The 19,802-nt window shown below is 34.2% G+C and overlaps 2 protein-coding genes across 3 annotated transcripts; both read left to right on the forward strand.

Annotated features, from left to right (window-relative positions):
- Nucleotides 1-1,827: 1,827 nt before the first annotated feature.
- On the forward strand, nt 1,828-5,660 carry LOC120348505 (dnaJ homolog subfamily A member 1-like). Its single transcript, XM_039418646.2, has one exon. It carries the CDS (start codon nt 1,991-1,993, stop codon nt 3,182-3,184), a length of 1,194 nt encoding a protein of 397 aa, XP_039274580.2. The 5' UTR covers nt 1,828-1,990; the 3' UTR covers nt 3,185-5,660.
- Nucleotides 5,639-19,802, forward strand: LOC120348504 (CTP synthase 2-like). 2 transcript variants are annotated; one of them, XM_078118968.1, is made up of 14 exons: nt 5,639-5,771; nt 6,258-6,374; nt 7,577-7,681; nt 8,606-8,772; nt 9,469-9,585; nt 10,549-10,710; nt 11,223-11,371; nt 11,776-11,908; nt 15,145-15,233; nt 15,656-15,813; nt 16,083-16,220; nt 16,737-16,889; nt 17,692-17,836; nt 18,058-19,802. In XM_078118968.1, exons 1-14 carry the CDS (start codon nt 5,723-5,725, stop codon nt 18,284-18,286), a joined length of 1,911 nt encoding a protein of 636 aa, XP_077975094.1. In that variant the 5' UTR covers nt 5,639-5,722; the 3' UTR covers nt 18,287-19,802. The 2 variants fall into 2 exon arrangements, with proteins under 2 accessions (XP_077975094.1, XP_039274579.1); XM_039418645.2 differs by having other exon boundaries at nt 18,151-19,802.

Genomic DNA, 19,802 nt, shown 5'->3' on the forward strand with positions numbered 1-19,802 from the left:
GTAAATCGTGCTCACGTTTGCCTTAAACTAGGTCGTGTGTAAGTGCGGTAATTACTGAAAACAATTAGAGCGTTCATGTCATCAGCACACTCTCTCTAAATCAGTTTCAATACTAAAAACTACTCTTGAAGCGGTTCAAGTTAATAGGATCAGGGCAACAGCCACGTGTAGTGAATTCAACTAGACGATTTTCTTGGAAATTTACTTTTGTCGTAATAATTTCTTTGGGAAACTTTTCTTGGACGGAATAATACACAATGAAAAAATTGCAAGTAGAGAGATTAATGTTCAAATATATATATGCAGACGCAGGTCAAAACGAAATATTTTATCCACAATTTCCCCCCAAAATCGCATCCTGGACTAAGCTGGGACTGTGGACCATCCTATTTTACAAGTACCAGTACCCGGGCTGCCCTTGCGCTACTAGGTCCTGCGACAATTATGATTCGTGCGTCTTGTGCCAACGTGAATTGAAATGATTCGACACACAACTGTAGAATCAAAGTACTTTAACGTTTACAGTAATTCACCGTACTTCAGTGCGTCAACCTATCGAAAAACTTCTTACTTTCGCGTAGCAATATTTTGCAAAATCAAAACGCAAGAGAGCCGTCACGCTTGGTGATTGGAAATCGTATTCCCATGAATAAAGAATATCAAAGCGAAACATAGGATGAAATATCCAAAAATTTAGGAAGAAATAAAAGCAATAGTCCTCTAATGACGACAAAAATCTTCAATCACTGAAACTTTCAGCAACTGGTCCATTAGTTGGAGAAAAAAGCTATTTTTTGACACCAAGAAGAATAAGAAGATAAGGAACACTAACAAGATGATTAACAACAACATATTATCAAAACGATCCATACGTAGGCTTCATTTCGTGTCCAAAAACGATCCCTATGTACATTCGTGTCCAATGAGAACAGCTAATATTCACCGGAATCCGTGCGATTGCCAGAGCTTTTAAAGGCTAGAACAACAGAAGCGCATTTCCAGCAGTCCGGGAAAGAAAATTCACAAAAAACATTGTTGAAAGGTTTTGATAAAATCGAGGACGATTTTATTTTCCAATAAGACACGCAGTGGAGGGGTTGCGCTGGAAAATTGCACAAAAAAATCTCGTTAAACCCTAATTTAAATTAATGTCAATACGTTTAGAATATTCAAGAAAGCATTTTGATTTGAATCAAACACAAAAGTATTTAAACTCCGCATATTGCTTCCTATCCGTATCGATTATTTTTCAGCATTTGTTTTCCAACCTTCGGGATGATTATGTGATTTGGACAATGCATTGTGCTGCTGTTGATAGCCTGTGTTCCCCAGCCGTTCATTTAGGAAGGGGGTATCAAAAAGTAGAAGAGTGAAACGTCGGCAGCACCAGCCTGAAGACACTTTGCGATCTCCGTAGTGCAGCAACAACAACCCAATGGCCACTAAACTTTAATATATTTCCAAATCCGAAAACCCCGTCGTCTCGGTGGCTTCTTGCCCGTTGCTGCAGTTAATTTGTAGCTAAATTTGCAACCCGTGTCATTGAGTTCTATGACAGTAATGTCACAAGGTGAAATTGGCAATGTACCGCAGTACTTTTATTCCGTTCGACCACTGGAAGTTTTGGCAACCTTTCAGAATTTCCGTTCTGTACGTTGTCATTTTTGTACCATGGTCGAATGGAAAGGAAATATTCAGATCCATTTTTAGTATTTTGACGACATGGTCGAATTTCCAAAGCCACAAGCACAATAATTACGGACTCCTGCCCCCAAAATACCAACAAAGAAATTTCCTGAACTTTTTTCCTAGCTTGTCATGTCATGCACCGCTGAATACACGCGCTTCCTGGCCAGCCGTGCTTCTCGTTCTTTCGTAATCTCCCGACCGTTCCCGTTTTCGATTTCGCGTAGTGAGTTCACAAGGCAGATTTGTTCTCTATCTAAAAGCTTCCTATCTGTAAAAAATCCTTAAACTTTCGCTGTAGATCATGGTTAAAGAAACCAAACTTTACGATGTGCTCAACGCCAAGCCCTCTTCTTCTCAGGAAGAACTTAAAAAGTCGTACCGAAAACTTGCCCTGAAATATCATCCCGACAAAAACCCCGAAGCTGGTGAAAAGTTTAAAGAAATTTCTTATGCTTACGAAGTGCTCTCTGATCCTAAAAAGAGACGTGTTTATGATGAGGGTGGGGAACAAGCTTTAAAAGAAGGTGGTGGTGGTGGGTTCCATTCACCAATGGACGTTTTTGACATGCTGTTTGGGGGTGGCGGCAGGAGACGGGAACCAAATCGAGGTAAAGATGTCATGCATCGACTGAAGGTATCTTTAGAAGACATGTACAATGGGGCTACTAGAAGATTGTCTCTACAAAAAAATGTCATTTGCTCGAAATGTGAGGGCCGTGGTGGAAAAGAAGGTGCAACTCAGACATGCACAACATGTCGAGGCACAGGAATGCAAATTCGAATTCAGCAAATTGGGCCAGGCATGGTTCAACAAATTCAATCGATGTGTCGGGAATGTGACGGTCAAGGTGAAAGAATCAATGCTCGTGACCGATGCAAACAGTGCAACGGGAAAAAAATTATCAAAGAAAGCAAAATTCTTGAAGTACATGTTGATAAGGGTATGAGCGAAGGTCAAAAGGTTACATTTCACGGAGAAGGGGATCAAGAGCCTGGCCTTGAACCCGGAAATGTTGTGATTGTGTTAATCGAAAAGGAGCATACAGTATTTCATAGACAGAAGCAAGATCTTTTGATGAAAATGGATGTTTCTTTGACGGAATCACTCTGCGGATTCAAGAAAGTTGTTAAAACATTAGATAATCGTGAAATTGTTGTTACGTCTCACCCAGGGGAAGTGATAAAGTTCAATGATATTAAGTGTGTTATGGGTGAAGGCATGCCAGTATATCGAGACCCATATCAAAAAGGGCGTCTTATCATTCAATTCAGCGTGTCATTTCCTGAAAACAACTGGATTTCGGAAGGAGATCTGAAAAAATTGGAAAAACTCCTGCCTCCACGTGTCGAGGAGATTATCACTGATGAAATGGAAGATGTTGAGTTGCATGAATTTGACCCGAGTGCCAGAGCACAAGGATTGGGGGGCGAAGTCTATGACGAAGACGATGAAGATGGACCTCGGGGTTCGGGAATGCAATGCCAAACTCATTAATGCGACGACTTATAGACTAGCGACCAAAACTTGTCTTATTCATGTTAATAAGGGTATCCAATTTTTTTACCCCATCTACACTCTACGTTATATCCCTATCTTTCATGCAAGTTTTTATTTTTGAAGTGACCCACCGTGTTTCAGCTATATAAACTTATAATATGATTTCAGTTTTTCATGTGTAATATGTTTGACAAAATATAGCACCACACTTGGTTTTTGAGAACTCAATCAACTGTCCTCCATATATTTTTACTTTGAATCCACTACCAATATGGCTTTTATCGAGGAGGCCATTCAAATGACAATTGGGTTCTTATATTTTGCCCTATTCTAAAATGTCTATTGTTCGTGTTGGGACTATTTGGCATATTGCTTGTTTTTTCAGTGCTTGGGTTTTATTGTTCTCAAAGAAGGCGTGATACTATTATACGCATGTACATTATGCTCATTAATGTTTCCTTTCAGAATTCATCTATTTTGATTATCCAGCAGAAAAGAATCTTACCCACGGGTATGCATACTTGCGCCATGGCCTTTCTTATTATTCCAGTTTGTATTATAGCATTGATCTGAATTTAATATTCAATTTAAAATAAGATAGTTTGAAGAAACATGATGTTAAGTGATAGGGTTTAGCCTTCTTTTTATGTAACGGTTCATTTTTGTATTTTCTGATATATTCATTCAATAAACTTGATAAAAAATTGGACACCCTTATTTTCTTAGGAAGTTTTCATTTGTTCCATAGACAGACTGTTGAAAATATCAATAATAAAATGTAATTCATAAACCACAGAGCATGATTGAAATCTGTACTTTGATCAAATTTATTGCGAAATATTATTCTAGTCAGAACTGGAATCAATTATACGTATCAGGATTGAAATATGTATATTTTACCTTCAACAAATTTCAACTCAATTTTTTTGACGATATGTAGTAAGCATATCAAAGCATAATTCAAAGGCTCGTGACTCCTTTTCTTTCAATATATTTTGAGTGAGTAGCATTCGCTTGGCGATTTTACTTCAACATTTTGTCATATCATCTATTTTTGGAAAATTTGCAAGGATGATTTCCGATACAAATCACAACTATAAGTCGCTTGTCATGACATATTGTATAGTCTGATTGTTGTATTAAATACAACTAATATTTTTCTCACTATGTACAATTAATTGTCTTCATAGCAAGTTTTTTGTTTGTATTTATTGCCATGTCGATTAATTTTGTTTCTATTTATGGAAGTGATGGGTTTTATGGAATTCAAATGTCTTTGTAAAAATAAAATATCATTCCCCTAAATCGGAACCTTGTCGATTGAAGTATTTTGTGGATAATATTCTGAAAAATAAATTCGATTGAATAACTATGACTGTAACTTCTTATTGAAAAGTATGGAAAATAAAATTGGAAATTTTTTATTAAAGATATTATTGATTCAACTGATTTAAATCGTCATATTTTAATTTTATACTTACCTGTAGTTGAATTGATTAAAAATCTATACATGGACAAAAGCTGTGTTAGATGTCGACAGCATAAGGTCTATATTTGGTTTGGCATAATTGGACTATGATTGTTAAAGCCTTATTGGCAAAATATTTTGACCTTACCGAAGTGCTAGAATTCTGTCAGTTTTTTTCTCTTCTCTAATTGGGTTATGACTGTCGTAACAGCAGAGTTTTGATTCTTTTATATAAATGTGGTCGTATTTACATCGGACTCTAATTTCTGCAATGTTCGTGATAATTTTCTATAGCCAATTCTATTTTCCTGTCTTTGCCTGATACTAGGCTAACGTGATCGTTTTTGATTAGTAATAAATAAAACAACACATTTCATTATGATTTCATTGCATGATGAACCTTCGAGTATGAGTTATATTGTATTGTTTGAATCATTGGCGAGATATTGTCATATGCGATTGTATTTAAGAAATATTCAGTTATAACTTCATTTCAGCTGATAATATTTAAAATAATTTTTTGTGGATGATAATATGTGATATACTGTTTTCTATTGGAAATTCAAATATGAGCTGGTGGCCAAACATCGCCTAGTTATGACAGAATATTTAACAATTATGTTATTGAGATTTGCTTGCAATTAGATAAAAATATTCTGCAATTTAATCGTTGTGAAATATTACTTCGGGTTAAGACAATTGTTATAAAGTGAACTTTGATCACTATTTAAACCAGTAAAGTGATGAGCTGTTGAACGGAATAATTCCAATTTTAACAGAGGGTGTTTATGCTGTCAGCTTGGCTTTCCGATAATAGCTATAAATAAATCAATATATTGATAATACAGTCAAACTCTGTCCATATTTGACATCAGCTATATTGTTTCATTATTGATCATAAAAATTACTTGTATGATATTGGCACACCGTGTATTTATTGATATCTAGTCTAGTAGTGAATAATATTTTGAATTCTGAACTCTCTTCTGTGGCTTTTTTATGTAGTTTATGATAACTAGTGAAGTTTTTAAACCAAGTACTTGAAGACTTTACACATCATAAGAAAAATGAAGTATATATTAGTATCTGGAGGTGTTATCAGTGGTATTGGAAAAGGTAAGCAAGGGGTTAATTATTTTTAACTTCTTGCCATTTGCCGAGGCCTTACTGTTCGTGTGTTGCTGTAATGTCTATGCTCGAATTATCTGTTGTATCTAAAAATATTCATAACTATAGAATACTGTATGATATTCTAAATTCAGGTATAATCAGTTGAAAAATCAATATACAATAATCGTTGTGTATTATATGGATTTAATTTGATAATGCTGAAAAATTGAAATTGTTTTGCTTGGTTTTATAGAAGTACACGGACAATTTTTTTTATATGTCTATCAGAATTCAATTGCCCAAAATAGCAGATGTTAAATGTAAAAATTACGAATTATTGGAGCATTCACGACTGAACTGGTATATCAAATTTATATCCAGTTTTGAATGTTTTATAATTTGTATATGCTGTTTGTTATGCTTTCATGTAGCTTACGATACATAAAATCTTGTAGATGTATTTTTTGAATACTTGTCACCTTATTTGTACAGGTATTATTGCAAGCAGTATTGGAACAATTCTTAAGTCATGTGGTCTGAGAGTTACAGCAATAAAAATCGATCCATATCTTAACATTGATGCTGGCACATTTTCTCCTTATGAACATGGTAAGGAAGTTTTGATTTGCGTCTATTTTTCAAGGATATTTTTTTCTTGGAAAACCGGTATATCTTTTAATGCTCTTAGGATGTTTGAAATAATTCAAATACATCTAACAGTATTTTTGACGTTTGAAAATTGTATTTGAAATTTGTGATTGACTGAATATATTCACTTGCAAATATCAGCATTTGAATATTCAAAAATTGAAATATTTTAAACCAAGGCTGTGGAGCTGGAGCTACCAGGATTACGATCTAATTATTTTTTCATATTTTCAATTTTCTTATACTTCATAAAATAATAAAATATATCCCTTTAAGCATCTTTGTTTTTCAATATTCAATTTCTAATATCATAACTTAAAGTTAGAGTTTAATTTAAAAATTTCAAACCCTTATGATCTTGGTCTTATCATGGAACTGTATGTGTGCTAAATGCTGATTCTTGACAGTAATTGTCATATAAAAACACCATTGGGCAATGGCTATGGAGTTGTGTCTGGAGCGGCAGTTCAATATAATTGTGATTTCAAACCAGCTTCAAACCATTTTGAAACTGAATGAATGGGCCTATGCCTACCTACCATGGGCAAACTGCGGTCCGCGGCCTAATCCCGCCTGATGCTTCCACAACCAAACTAAAACCAAATTTTGATGTTTTAATTAAAAATAGCTCAAGTAATTCGTTGAGATTGGGATAAAATTTAGTTTAGTTTTGGGGGCTTATTGTTTTCCACTTTTGCTTTCGTAACACTGTAAATATTGATCATAAAATGTAACTTTTTACGTCACATTTACATGGTCCGCAATTCTAGGTGGGCAAAATGTTTGGCCCCTGGGGCCTCGTCCGAAAACCTTGCTCACCCCTGCCCCATAAAAATAAATAATCCGGTAAAGAATATTATCTAAGATTTAAAGAAATCATTTCTATGGATTTTGCATTTTCTTTATTGAAGATGATTTAAATTACATTGTTTTTGGAATGTAATTTTCAAAAACCAAATTCCTGTCGTATTTTGAATAGAAAATTTTTAATTTTGAATTGCGGACTATATAGTATTTCTATTTGAGCTATCATATCACTTGCATATTTTTGAGACTATTTTTTTGGACTTTGAAAATTAGTTTGTAAACATATAAACTTCACTATACTATCACAAGTTTTTTTCAAATGTTTCAAAGTTATTCAATGGAATGTTTTCTTTCAGGTGAAGTGTTTGTACTTGATGATGGAGGAGAAGTAGATTTAGATCTTGGAAATTATGAAAGATTTTTGAATGTTAAATTGCACAGAGATAATAATATAACAACAGGTACTTGCATAATGAATAAACTGGACATTTACTTATATATTTTTGAATACTACCATAATGATTTCAGAATTGAATCAATCAAATATTTTTTTCAAATTGAATCTTGAATACTTTGTCTGTTTTTTTCTTGTAATAGGTCCTCCAGATACATAAATTTCTGGAAACATACAATCCATCGCTCAGTCAGTTCGCGGAGTGTTCACACTCAATGAGAAAAATGTTTCACCAATAACTCACCAGGAAGTAAGAAGTCGTATGTCAGAATTGCATTATAAAAATATAGGTTCAATAAAAAATTAGGGCCTAATTGCGACAATTACTGATTCAATAATTTGCTTAACATACACATGAGATATGTATTATATCTTGGTTTTGGGGTAATATTTATTTGCAGTTAATTCGGTAGAAAGTTATTACACAGTCAAAATACGCTTTGCGTTGTCTACTTTATTGAAAAAGACTTTTCTCACAGCATTAGTGCCGTCATGCTTTCACCTTTTCGCTGTTTTGCCTGAGTAGTTTTCAAAATCTGATTTTATCGAATGTTTAAACTTCTCTAAAATTGTATCCAAATAGATTAAACGCAATTTCGTTGTAACTGAATTAGGCAGTGTTCGTTTAGATCAGTGGTTTTCAATGGGGTTTTGCAGCATCCTAGGATTCTGCCGGTATATTCCACTAAGTCCAGGGGCTGTGCAAGTTTTCAAATTTGAGAGTTTATATTGATATATACATTATTTTACCAGTATTAGATTTTTTTTATTATTTATTTATAGTTTATACAATTCAGACAGTACAAGAAATTTAAACTACGACACATGGGTTTCGATTACATAAAAAAAAATTTATCCGCTACAACAAAAAGGTTGAAAACCACTTTAGTTTCTAAATGATATTTCACTTTTTCAATGCCACTTTTCACAGGCAAAATATACCAACAAGTTATCAATAAAGAAAGACGAGGGGATTATCTCGGTAAAACAGTCCAAGTTGTTCCTCATGTTACAAATGCAATCATGGAATGGGTGGAGAAAGTAGCAAAAATACCAGTCGACAACACAGAGGCATCTCCTGAAGTTTGTATTATTGAGGTATGAACAGTGTGTAGCAGTGTTTTATGTTTGATGAATTTGGATTTTTCAGTTTGGATCTCTTACCTCGAAATATCTTCGGTATTAAAATCGAGCAATCATGGAATTTATTTCTACGCAAACCATTTATTCTCTATAATTTGGATATAGAGAGAGATTTATTATCGTCAACCAGAAGACAAGCAATAGAACAATAAAATATATACAAAATATGCAAGCCAATTCAGTATAGACTGGAGGGAGCCATACGACCATAATATTCACAGTTAATGTATATAAACCATGTATTTTCTGATCCGTTTGACACACAAAACATTTAGTTTTAATATATATTTAAATTGATAGTAAGACACAAATTCGAAGAGTTAGGGCGTTGATTCTGAGAAAGAAAAGTATATATACACGAATTGTTGAATTCAGGCATTGAAGCTTGAAAAATAAAAATACACAAGCCTGAACTCGGGCATATTCTTTTTATTAAATTTTGCCAATAGGATCATAAATTACTACTTAAAATTTGGCATACGATATGATTTGGTTTAAATAATTCGGACATAGACACCCCACTTATTAATAAGACTACAATATAAGCTTGTCAAAAATTCACATTCAAATATTTACCCATGGACATGGATTTGGATAATACAAAACAAACGATACTGTTTTTGTATTTTCAACTGTCAATTTTTTTTCTAGCTTGGTGGAACTGTTGGTGACATAGAAGGAATGCCTTTTGTTGAAGCATTTCGACAATTTCAATTCCGAGTAAAACAAGAAAATTTTTGCAATATACACGTCAGCTTAGTTCCTCAGGTATGAATTATATATAGAATGCAATGAACTGATGGTAATTAAAGACTCTTTTCATATTATACATAGTTTAATCAAAGACATCACATTGCGGCGTGGCACTTAATTACTGCCGACATGAAAGAAATTAAACCAGCGCCGGCTTGAATTACTGATAACACGTCGAGGATGTTTTTGATTGAAAATGTTTTACAATTATATTTCAACATAGTCAAGATATTCTGGGCGACCACGGAAAAAATCTAAAATCAAATTGTGTGTTAATTATTTGTTTTCTTTCTCAGTTTCGATAGTGGCCGAGCGCAACGAAAATTTTTGCATTCCTTGCAATTTATAGAGTATGAAATAGATCTTATTAAATATTATTTAGTATCTATCGTGGATTTTATCAGTAACCCCTCGTGTGCGTCGTTGACGATAATATCGCTCGGTTTTAAGTTTGCGGTATTAATTGATAGGATGTCATTTTGTTTGAGTGCGATCAGAGTTAATGCACATATAAGCCACCCCTTAGTTTGGAAACATTTCTAATATAATGATATGCAAGAAGATTGCTGAAAAATGTAGGGAGATAGGGGAACCGCTGATTGGGTACAGCTTCCTCCGCCAGTAAGTCCATGCTTCTGAAAAAAATAGCATGTTGATTATTCCTATACCTGACATGGACTGGTAATCGGACAAAGCCATGCATTGTTCACCATATATTTGCGTTGTCTCACCATCTTTCCTCACCCCTGGGATAAATATAAAAATCCGATCTTACAACATCATTGTCTCGAAAATGTTGTGTCCCACTTGTCCTACTCCCAGTGGGACACGACATTTTTGAGACACCCTTAAAACAGCACTATATTTACATTCTGGAGTCTGTTTATCTCATCTCTTAACGTGTACAAAAAGAAATGTTTCTGATCGTCATATAATGTACAATTTAAAATTAAATATTGTATGTGCTTTTTTTTTCAGCCAACTGCAGGAGAACAGAAGTCTATGCCTACACAGAACAGTGTTCGAGCTTTACGTGGTCTTGGTCTCTCACCTGATCTTATTGTGTGCAGAAGTAAAACTCCACTGGAAAAGGAAGTTCGAGAAAAGATTTCTAATATCTGTCATGTAGGGCCATCACAGGTGAGTGATTTATATTTTTTTCTGAAAAAAAAAGGAAGAATCTTGTTCTGTTCTACATGATAATAATTTTGGTTCAACAATCTCTCGGTGTTGCTAAGAAGTGGTAGCTCCATAGGGTACAATGGTTACACAGTGTTCATTCAACTTTTTTACTATGTTTAACACCTTTATTTTATATGGTGGCGATGGCCACCACCAGTTGCACGAAGCCCATCAAAGTTCTTTTATCTAATTTAATACATGACTTTATGAACACTTTGTATATTTATAATGTTTTTCCCTATTAGATCCACTATACCTGACAAAGTTGTACTATACTCTAGCGAAGGCATACATGTACGCGAAACGTGGAACGAAGGATAGGCAATTTGTCATATGATCCCGCGCTCATTTAATTTCAATTTGAGCATTTGAATATAAATAATATTTCATATAAATATTTGCTCAAGGCAAGGCCACAAAAAAAGAAGTGGAATTACAAAAAACTAAAAACCCATTTTTTGTATTTTTAGGTCATAGGTGTTCACGATTTCTCATGTATATATCACGTTCCACTGTTATTACAAGAACAAAATCTAACACAATATTTTGCCAAACGATTGAGTCTGACTATAAGACCAAGAAAAAGTATGCTCTATAAATGGAGGACACTAGCAGAGAAGTAAGAATTGTTTTAGAATTGTGGAGTGGTTTTCTGTATAGAGATGTTCAAAAACTTATCAAGTGTATGTGAAAAAAATAAAGGATTGGTTATAACTCCTTCAAATTTGGGGTTACTCTATTCATCGCCCTAAAACCAAGTTTTGTTTTATGTCTCGAAGATTTTGTTTTAAGAATTTTAAGTCTTTACCACGACAGTAAGAATCAGGGATGGCCTAAACTGCATATTCTACTATTCCGGTTCCATTTTTAAAATAATTTTCAGATATGGAATATTTAGTGCTACATTGGTTCACGTTTGACAAAGAACACGCTGAAGTCAATATATGTTCATTGAATTTTGATTTAGAAATGCACAAAAGTTAAGATATGTAATTAATTTCAACACTTTTCATTGTTCTTCAGACACGATAGAGTGCATACATCATGTACGATCGCACTTGTTGGTAAATATACAAAATTAGAAGATGCTTATGCTTCTGTTATCAAAGCACTTAGACATTCTGCAATTATGGCAAACAGAAAACTCGAGTTAACGGTAAGAAGAATGATTTTTACTATTTTGTATCAATATACAAATGCTTTTTGAGATGAGAGATATATTTGTCATTATATGTCAAATATATGACCAAGATAGCATTTCGGTCATAAAACATTACATTGTTCTTACATACATGCGCTTGGAATCGCACTGCTGCTTACCCTGTGTGGATTTGCAGATTTTATTGCCAGACTACTGTCGTAGCATGATATTTCATGAAACTACTAGAGCAGGCCTGCACAACTCAAATTACCACGAGGGCCACAAGCATAAATCTGAAGTCCCGGCGGGCCGCAAACTTTGCCACATACATATTTCACAAGATGAACTACAAATCAAAATAATTTTGTAAAACACTTAAATTAAATGAACACTTTCATTACTGGGGAGCTTAAAAATATGGAGAATCTTATTTTCTTGAGTAAAAACAAGGTACAGTATTTTTTCATATGAGATGGCAAATATGTATTTAGTGGTTCATCTACCTTGAAAACCCACCCTTCATTTTCAATACTTCTTTGGTATTAGAATTAGGTATTGTGTGTTGCAGTATAAACTGACTGCAGGAAAATATTTTACTCGGGTTCAGTTTTGTAAAATCGTCCCAAATATATGCATGACAATTTATTTAGTCATATGTATCATTATTGGATATTTCCATTGTATGCTAGACCAGTGATTCCCAAAGTGGGCGATATCGCCCCCCGGTGGGCGAAAACGATACAGAGGGGGGCGAAAACGTCGAAGGGGGCGATAGGGGGGCGATTTCGCGAAACCTGTTTTTCTTCGGTGCATCGTGCACTTAGTTCTGTACTCTGTGTGCATTCGCAGGCTTGAATCACGTGGGCGATAATCACACGCGAAAGGATTGCTGGACTCGTCTTCGCAGTAAGGTACGGTGCGTATCGGTCGGCAAAATACGGCCGGAGAAAAAAAAAATCTGGCCCGGGAAGATTCACTGAATGGACCTATCCCCGACCTTTGCCCGTGGAAAATTCTTCCTATACTTTACCATTTTAAAGCTTTTGGTACTTATTTTAAGAGTGGTTTCGCGAGTTGTTGCTTGTAAAATTGGGTATTTGTAAACTATCATTCTAATTCATACCATTCAACAATTATTCTACACTAATTTTTGATTACTGTAATTAAACTGAAACTCACAGGAAGACAAAGTGATCATTCATTTCTTTGATTTATATTTAAATTTTCGAAAAACAATTAAAAACTAACAAATATAATTCAAAAACGCGAAAATGAGGTAATGTTCACGACCACGCCTGAATATCTGTCTGAGTGAGTGTGTCTGAGCGGATGCGAAAGGGGGCATTGTTACGTTTATTTTTGCATCTTGTTGATTGGCCAATGTCACGAAGTAAACAAGGAAGTCTATGCACGGGGAAACATTCGAACGGCGGTTTTGACAATGAATTAATTTTATTTATAATCTACGCTCGAGGAGTAAACTACATTTTTTACGTTACCGAATTTATCGTGAGACACGTTTAGACTAAATTTTATTATATCCTAAAAATTCTATTGACCAGCAAATCGTTTAACGAGCCTACAATTTAATTATAATTAGACAAATTGGAACACGAAGAAAAGTTGATGCTGTGGGCAGGGGTTCAATAGCGCAGTAAATATTCGAATATGTTGCAATGCGATAAGAAAATAAAATTCATATTCTATTCGAGAGATTCATCACTGCTTAATTTTTGTAAGAATGTATCTTCTTAAAGAAAACCTTTATCAAAATTTCACAAACCATGCAAAAATATTCACTTTGATGTTTGCAAGTACATATTTGTGGGAACAAATATTTTCGAAAATGAACATTACAAAGAACAAGCAAAGAACTGGGATTAGTGATGCCCATTTAGGAAAAGTTCCTTGGCGTCGTAAAGCTATCACGCGCGATGCAGCAACAAGACAATGTCACATTAAAGTCATTGTAATAATTTTTCAATAAGACGACTGAGTTGAGTTCACGAATTGTCGCAGCTTTCGCGCGCTGTTCCGTTTTTAACTTTCAAAAAATATGCGCGACCCGCAAAAGACTAGCAACCCTAAATTTTGTCCCGCGAGCGACATGAAATCAGCCGACCCATGGGCCGTAGCCGATAGTCGGTCACGGCTTCTTCAACATCCGAGTCCATGAATCCAAAAACAAATGACTGAATAATTTTATGGACTGGAGACCGTGATAGGATGAGGAATCGGGGATGAATTTTACCGAAGTATCTTGATGCAGGTCATCAGGCTGTAGGAATGAATGAGATGTACGAAAATCACTATTATAAGTTTGGGAAAATCAACTTTGTTTTCATTATTTTAATGTGAAATGGGGTGAATTTAGGGAGATAAATGCTATAAGGCAAGAGTACACGGCGATTCTTGAGGAGGTAGAGCCCTGGATTCTTTCATTTCCGACATATCATATGGTAAAAAACATGTTATATATTCGTTTCTGACTTTACATTTTTTTTGTAGTGCCGGGGGGCGATGAAGTTGTATAAACTACTGTAGGGGGGCGATGGTCAAAAAAGTTTGGGAACCACTGTGCTAGACTAGACAAACAATCCGTTTAGTAGCAATAGATTCTCCTGTGTTTTACTTTTTGACTGTTAAATTACATTTTTCTACAAAATCTGTTCCAATTTATTTGAAATTTTACAGTAAATAGCATTATCTTTTGTGCGAGAATTTCTGCACCATTCATAAAAAAAAGGAATTGTTTTTTAAGTTCGAAATTCGAATCAAAAAAGAAAATTCAGTTTTATAAACTGCTAGTAAAAAATAATGGGGTTAATAATAGGTTGCTAATATGCACTAATGGGTGTGAGATTATATACCGATATTGTTTTAAGCGTGATCCAGTCTGAATACTGAGATATCTAAATCAGGGTTTCCCAAACTGGGAAGCGAGGGATCGAGCGACGAATTTTAGGGGTCACGAAGGCCTCACCAATTTCACACAAAGTTCGATATTCATTGAAACTAGTGCAAAACATAAATCTCACGATTTTGAAATATGATCGGAGTAGCGGCGGGCTTGCATAACAATGCCGGCTTTGATTGTTAGACACGAGAAGTGGCGTGTTTCCAAATCACCCGCGGGCCGCACAGAAGTATCTAGCGGGCCGTATGTTGTGCAGGCCTGTACTAGAGGATATGGTAACAGTTATAACTCGAGTTATATTTCAATTTTTGTGAATTTTTTTTATTTTTATCAGATTATTGAAGCTGCTCATTTAGAAGAGGAGATGAAAACAAAAAAACCTGTTGAATTTTATGAGGCATGGAAAAAATTATGTTGTGCTCAGTAAGTTGGAAATATTTTTAAAATAAAGTTGAAATGAAAAAGCTATTATAATGAAGTGAAGGATAGTATATTTAAAGAAACCTTATTAATGTTTCAAATAAATATGTATTCACTCAATATTTTTTGCTGTTATAAAGCAATTGATATTTTGGCCTTTCATTTTAATAAATAATATGCTTTTTGCAAAACCATTAACAACCCTGGACATCGGCAATGTCTGACTTTAAAATGACTATATTTCTAGTCGGCATGTCTTACATTTTTTATACCTGGGCTGGTGAATGTTGAGCTCTGAAGCGCAAAATACCAACATAAACCAATGCACTAACAATTATGTCATTCCTGCCCATAAATGAGCTCTTTTGATACAATACTAGGTTGTTAATTGATGTTTATCATTAGATGAAATTTTATATCTATAGGGGTGTTCTTGTTCCTGGTGGTTTTGGGAATCGTGGTACCGAAGGTAAAATTGCAGCCGTACATTGGGCAAGAACTCACAACAAACCATTCTTGGGTATCTGTCTTGGAATGCAAATGGCAGTTATTGAATTTGCTAGGAATGAACTTGGTTTGAAAGGTATTATTCATTGTCTATACATTCATCAGTTGTTTTACATCTTCAAGCTTGACTGTTGCACTCAGCAAGATTGCAAACCAATCTGGGGTGTAATGATACTCACAGCTTTTCCATGGAATACAACATTTATTGCATGCAGGAATCAGGCACTTGGAGTAAACCTACGATATTTAGCCACCTTATTTAACTCAGCTAACTAACCAGTAAGACATCCCGTTTTACTTTCAATAGAGTGCATCATAATATTTCACAAAATTTTCCATTTTCAGGTGCAAATTCAACTGAGAATGCACCAGATACTGAAAACCCTGTTGTGATTGACATGCCGGAACATACAAATGGGAATATGGGTGGCACAATGAGATTAGGAGCAAGGAAAACTATTTTTAAGACAGAATGCATGTTAAGTGAGTATACAAAACCTGTGGAAGTGATTGGAATTCTTGTTACAATCATTCTATTGATTGATCAAGTTGTTTAATATCTTTGTAAATGATTGATACCGCACATAGTTTTGTTATTTGGGCTACAGGACGTGACACTACAGGACAGTTGCTTGGAGAATAGCCCATTTATGAAATCTTGATTTAACCAACAGCTTATTTAGGCGGCAAATATTTTTTATCCGGGATTTTTAGATGTATCAAGGTATTCAATTCAAATTATAAATTCTTTATTATAGCATTAACAATCGAAGTGACAATTAATTTTGGCCATCATTGTCATTAATTTAAAATCATTGTTGATGCAGTAACTCAGACTTAAAATAGGCTTGCATTTTTCACTCATCTTACTTTTATGCTTATATGTTCGGGAACAATATATTAAGAATGTTGCAAATAATATGGTGTCTGAATCTGAAATTTGTTCGATTTTTGTCATATTTGTAATTCATTATGCCAAAATTGTCAATTATCATTTAGAAAAACTTTACAAAAACAAAGAATCTATTGAAGAACGACATAGACATCGTTATGAAGTAAATCCGTCTTTAACACATTTATTCGAAGAGAAGGGATTCCGGTTTGTAGCTCAAGATACGGAAGGCGTCAGAATGGAAGCAATTGAACTTGATGGTAATTGATATATTCTACAAATAGAAGTCTGTTTTTTAGTGGGCAGATATAGCTTTATAACAGGGTTCAAAAAATTTAGTGTAGACTCAATTTAATATTGTGCCTTTCAAGAGTTATTTTTGGATATAAAATGGGCCAATGGAATGAATATTTGGCGCTCCCGTAGTATGTGGACCAAGATGGTGGACATCTGAACATAGTATGCATACCGAGTTAGGCCATGATTGTATTCCAATTTTTCCTATTTTAGTTCTATTACGAGTTCAGGGATTATCCAAGTGACTCCCGTAGTATTTGTATCTGAAATTATGGCCAAACTTCGTACTCGTACACATACTACGTTAGGGTGTCCGCCATCTTGGATTACATACTATGGGAGTACCGAATATTTTGCAAAGAATTTGATCACAGCGTTGAGCTAAAATTTTTGCTTTTCTCTTTGACCACTGTACCCAATGACTTTGAAATTTCCTATAGCTGTAGATGTCATGTAGATTTCCTGCTGACCTATTTTGGAAAACTAATAGTCGACGTACATTATATGTTTATTTTCATGTGATGGTAGTCTATCAGTAATGGAACGAAGTCTGTTTTAATATATTTCTTTATTGCTCTTTTTTTGCGTTGAAATTGTGATTTTCATTTTATGCCAAATAGATGCATTTAGATTTTAGAACATCCAAATTGAAATTGATTGCCAGTAAGAATTGAGCAATGGACAATCTTCATATAACATTAAAGTTACAAACACAAAATTTCTTCTCTTGGATGTCGTTTTATCACAAGCTTCGTTTAATTCCAGATCATCCATTTTTCGTCGGAATACAATCTCATCCTGAATTTAAATCGAGACCTCTTGAACCTTCACCCCCATATCTAGGATTCATTCTTGCATCATGTGGAAAATTACCTCAGTATATGCAAAGAGGATGCAGACTTTCTCCAAGGTAATGAACGGAATGCAATGTAAAAGGTTTTTATGCAAAGCACATATGACAGTACATTCCATTTGGAGCCTAAAATAATTGAAATATATTAAAATCTAAATATCAGTTGGAATTACCGGTACTCTAAAAAAACTGTGGATGTAACAAAACGAATCTGTTTTCGTGCGTTTTGGTGTTTGTTCTTGTTTTATGGTTATTTTGCTTATCTAATTGTTTTCCAGTAAAAATCAGAAAACACGTCGCCATTTTCAAAGTTATCAAACAAAGCACAAAAATTCAAAATCGAATGTTCGCTCTACTCTCATGATTTTCAGGCACGAACATCTACTCAGCACAGAGGAGGGAGACTCAGACTTAGAAGAAGAACTCTCGAAAATTGTACTCGAGGGAAAAAACCACTCAGATTCGAACGATAGCACTTCCTCCGAATCGACAAAAGGAAGCAAATAATATGCATTACAGAGTAACTTTCTGATATGTGATATACATTGTTTCTTGAGCTTGCCCAACTTTGTGAAACAAAGTGAAGTTTGAAGGAAAATTATAAATTAAAAGAATATTGCATTTAGGAAATAAATTCAAGATGGAGTAGCATCTGTAACCGTTGGTGACGGTGTTAGCTTGATTTAGGATGTTCTGTTTTTGGTATTTTTTTCGATGTAGTTGGTTACTTTTTCTCAGGTTTTTTATTTTGTTGGTTGGATTTTTTTAAAATACGTAAATAAATTGGTCAAAATGGATGTACCAGTTGGTGAAGGAATTTTAGTGAAAGGCATTTTTTTTTCATGCTGTATCTGAGGAGATTGGTTGATATTAATTCAGGGCTTAAATGCAAACAAAATTTTGGTATGAGTTTGAACCACATTGTTTTTGAATCCAAATTAATTACACCTTGTACATAATGATGCTATGTTTTAATATTCATTTTAAGATTGAGCAGAATAGTGAATAAAGAAAAATCTTTGTGACGTATTATAGAACTAGACCTATAAAGTCTAGCAAAATTACGGTCCATGTTTCCCGACTCCAGAGAGAAATTTCAAATGACTCAAGGTTTTAGAGAATGGAAAATTTTGATGATATTGTCTATCGAAAATGTATGTACCAACTAATTCTTGATTTCAAGGAAATTCAGGATTTCGAAATCTTCGCTTCAAAATGTTTTAAAAATACTAAACATCTGAGCCTTTGGCTAGTATTATTCAAATTGAAAGTTCTTAGTTTTGCTTGAGGAAGATATGAGCTGTTCACATGTTCCCTATGTGTATATGTTGGTGTTCTAATTTTTCAGATTTGTTCTTGTTAATAAATTGTTCAATGTTAATTTTGATCATAATGTGTGAACGTTTCCACCATGCTAAGATTACTTTATAATAAATTAATCCTGCTTTCAATATAACTTTAACTTCAAGTTATAAAGTGATTATTTCAAAAGATACATACATACACCATTGCTTACTTATAAACTGTCATTCCCCACTGCTTGATTTAATTCTGTCGCTTTTTTATGTTTTTGTTTGATCAATGTTCATTCCTGCTTGGTCATCAATTGAAATTATGTGACTCGGCATTCTTTTCATTGCTGACGTCAATTTTTAGAATGTCATATGTTGTTTGGAAACACTGCCAAGATTGTTTGCTTCATATTTGTGAACCAAATATTGCCAAATACTGTTTTTGTTATGTTTTTTCTTTTTCAATTTTGGGATACAAATTTATCAATTTGCTTTAAGTGGTAAGATATTTTGCCTCATATAAGTATTACAGGGTATTCAAAATAACGGAAACTCAAATTTTGGTTTTGGTCTTCTATGTGTATTAATAATGACTGTGTCCAGAATCCTGGTTGTTTTTATGTTCAAAATATTTGTCTTTTAACTCAAAGCCTTGTGTGTCTGTACATTTTTTTGTTGTTGCATATTTTGTGGGGTGATTCTTTTTGACTAATAAAAATTGGAACTATGTA

Source organism: Styela clava, chromosome 1 (genome assembly GCF_964204865.1).
Source record: "Styela clava chromosome 1, kaStyClav1.hap1.2, whole genome shotgun sequence".
In the NCBI taxonomy this organism is placed as follows: domain Eukaryota; kingdom Metazoa; phylum Chordata; class Ascidiacea; order Stolidobranchia; family Styelidae; genus Styela; species Styela clava.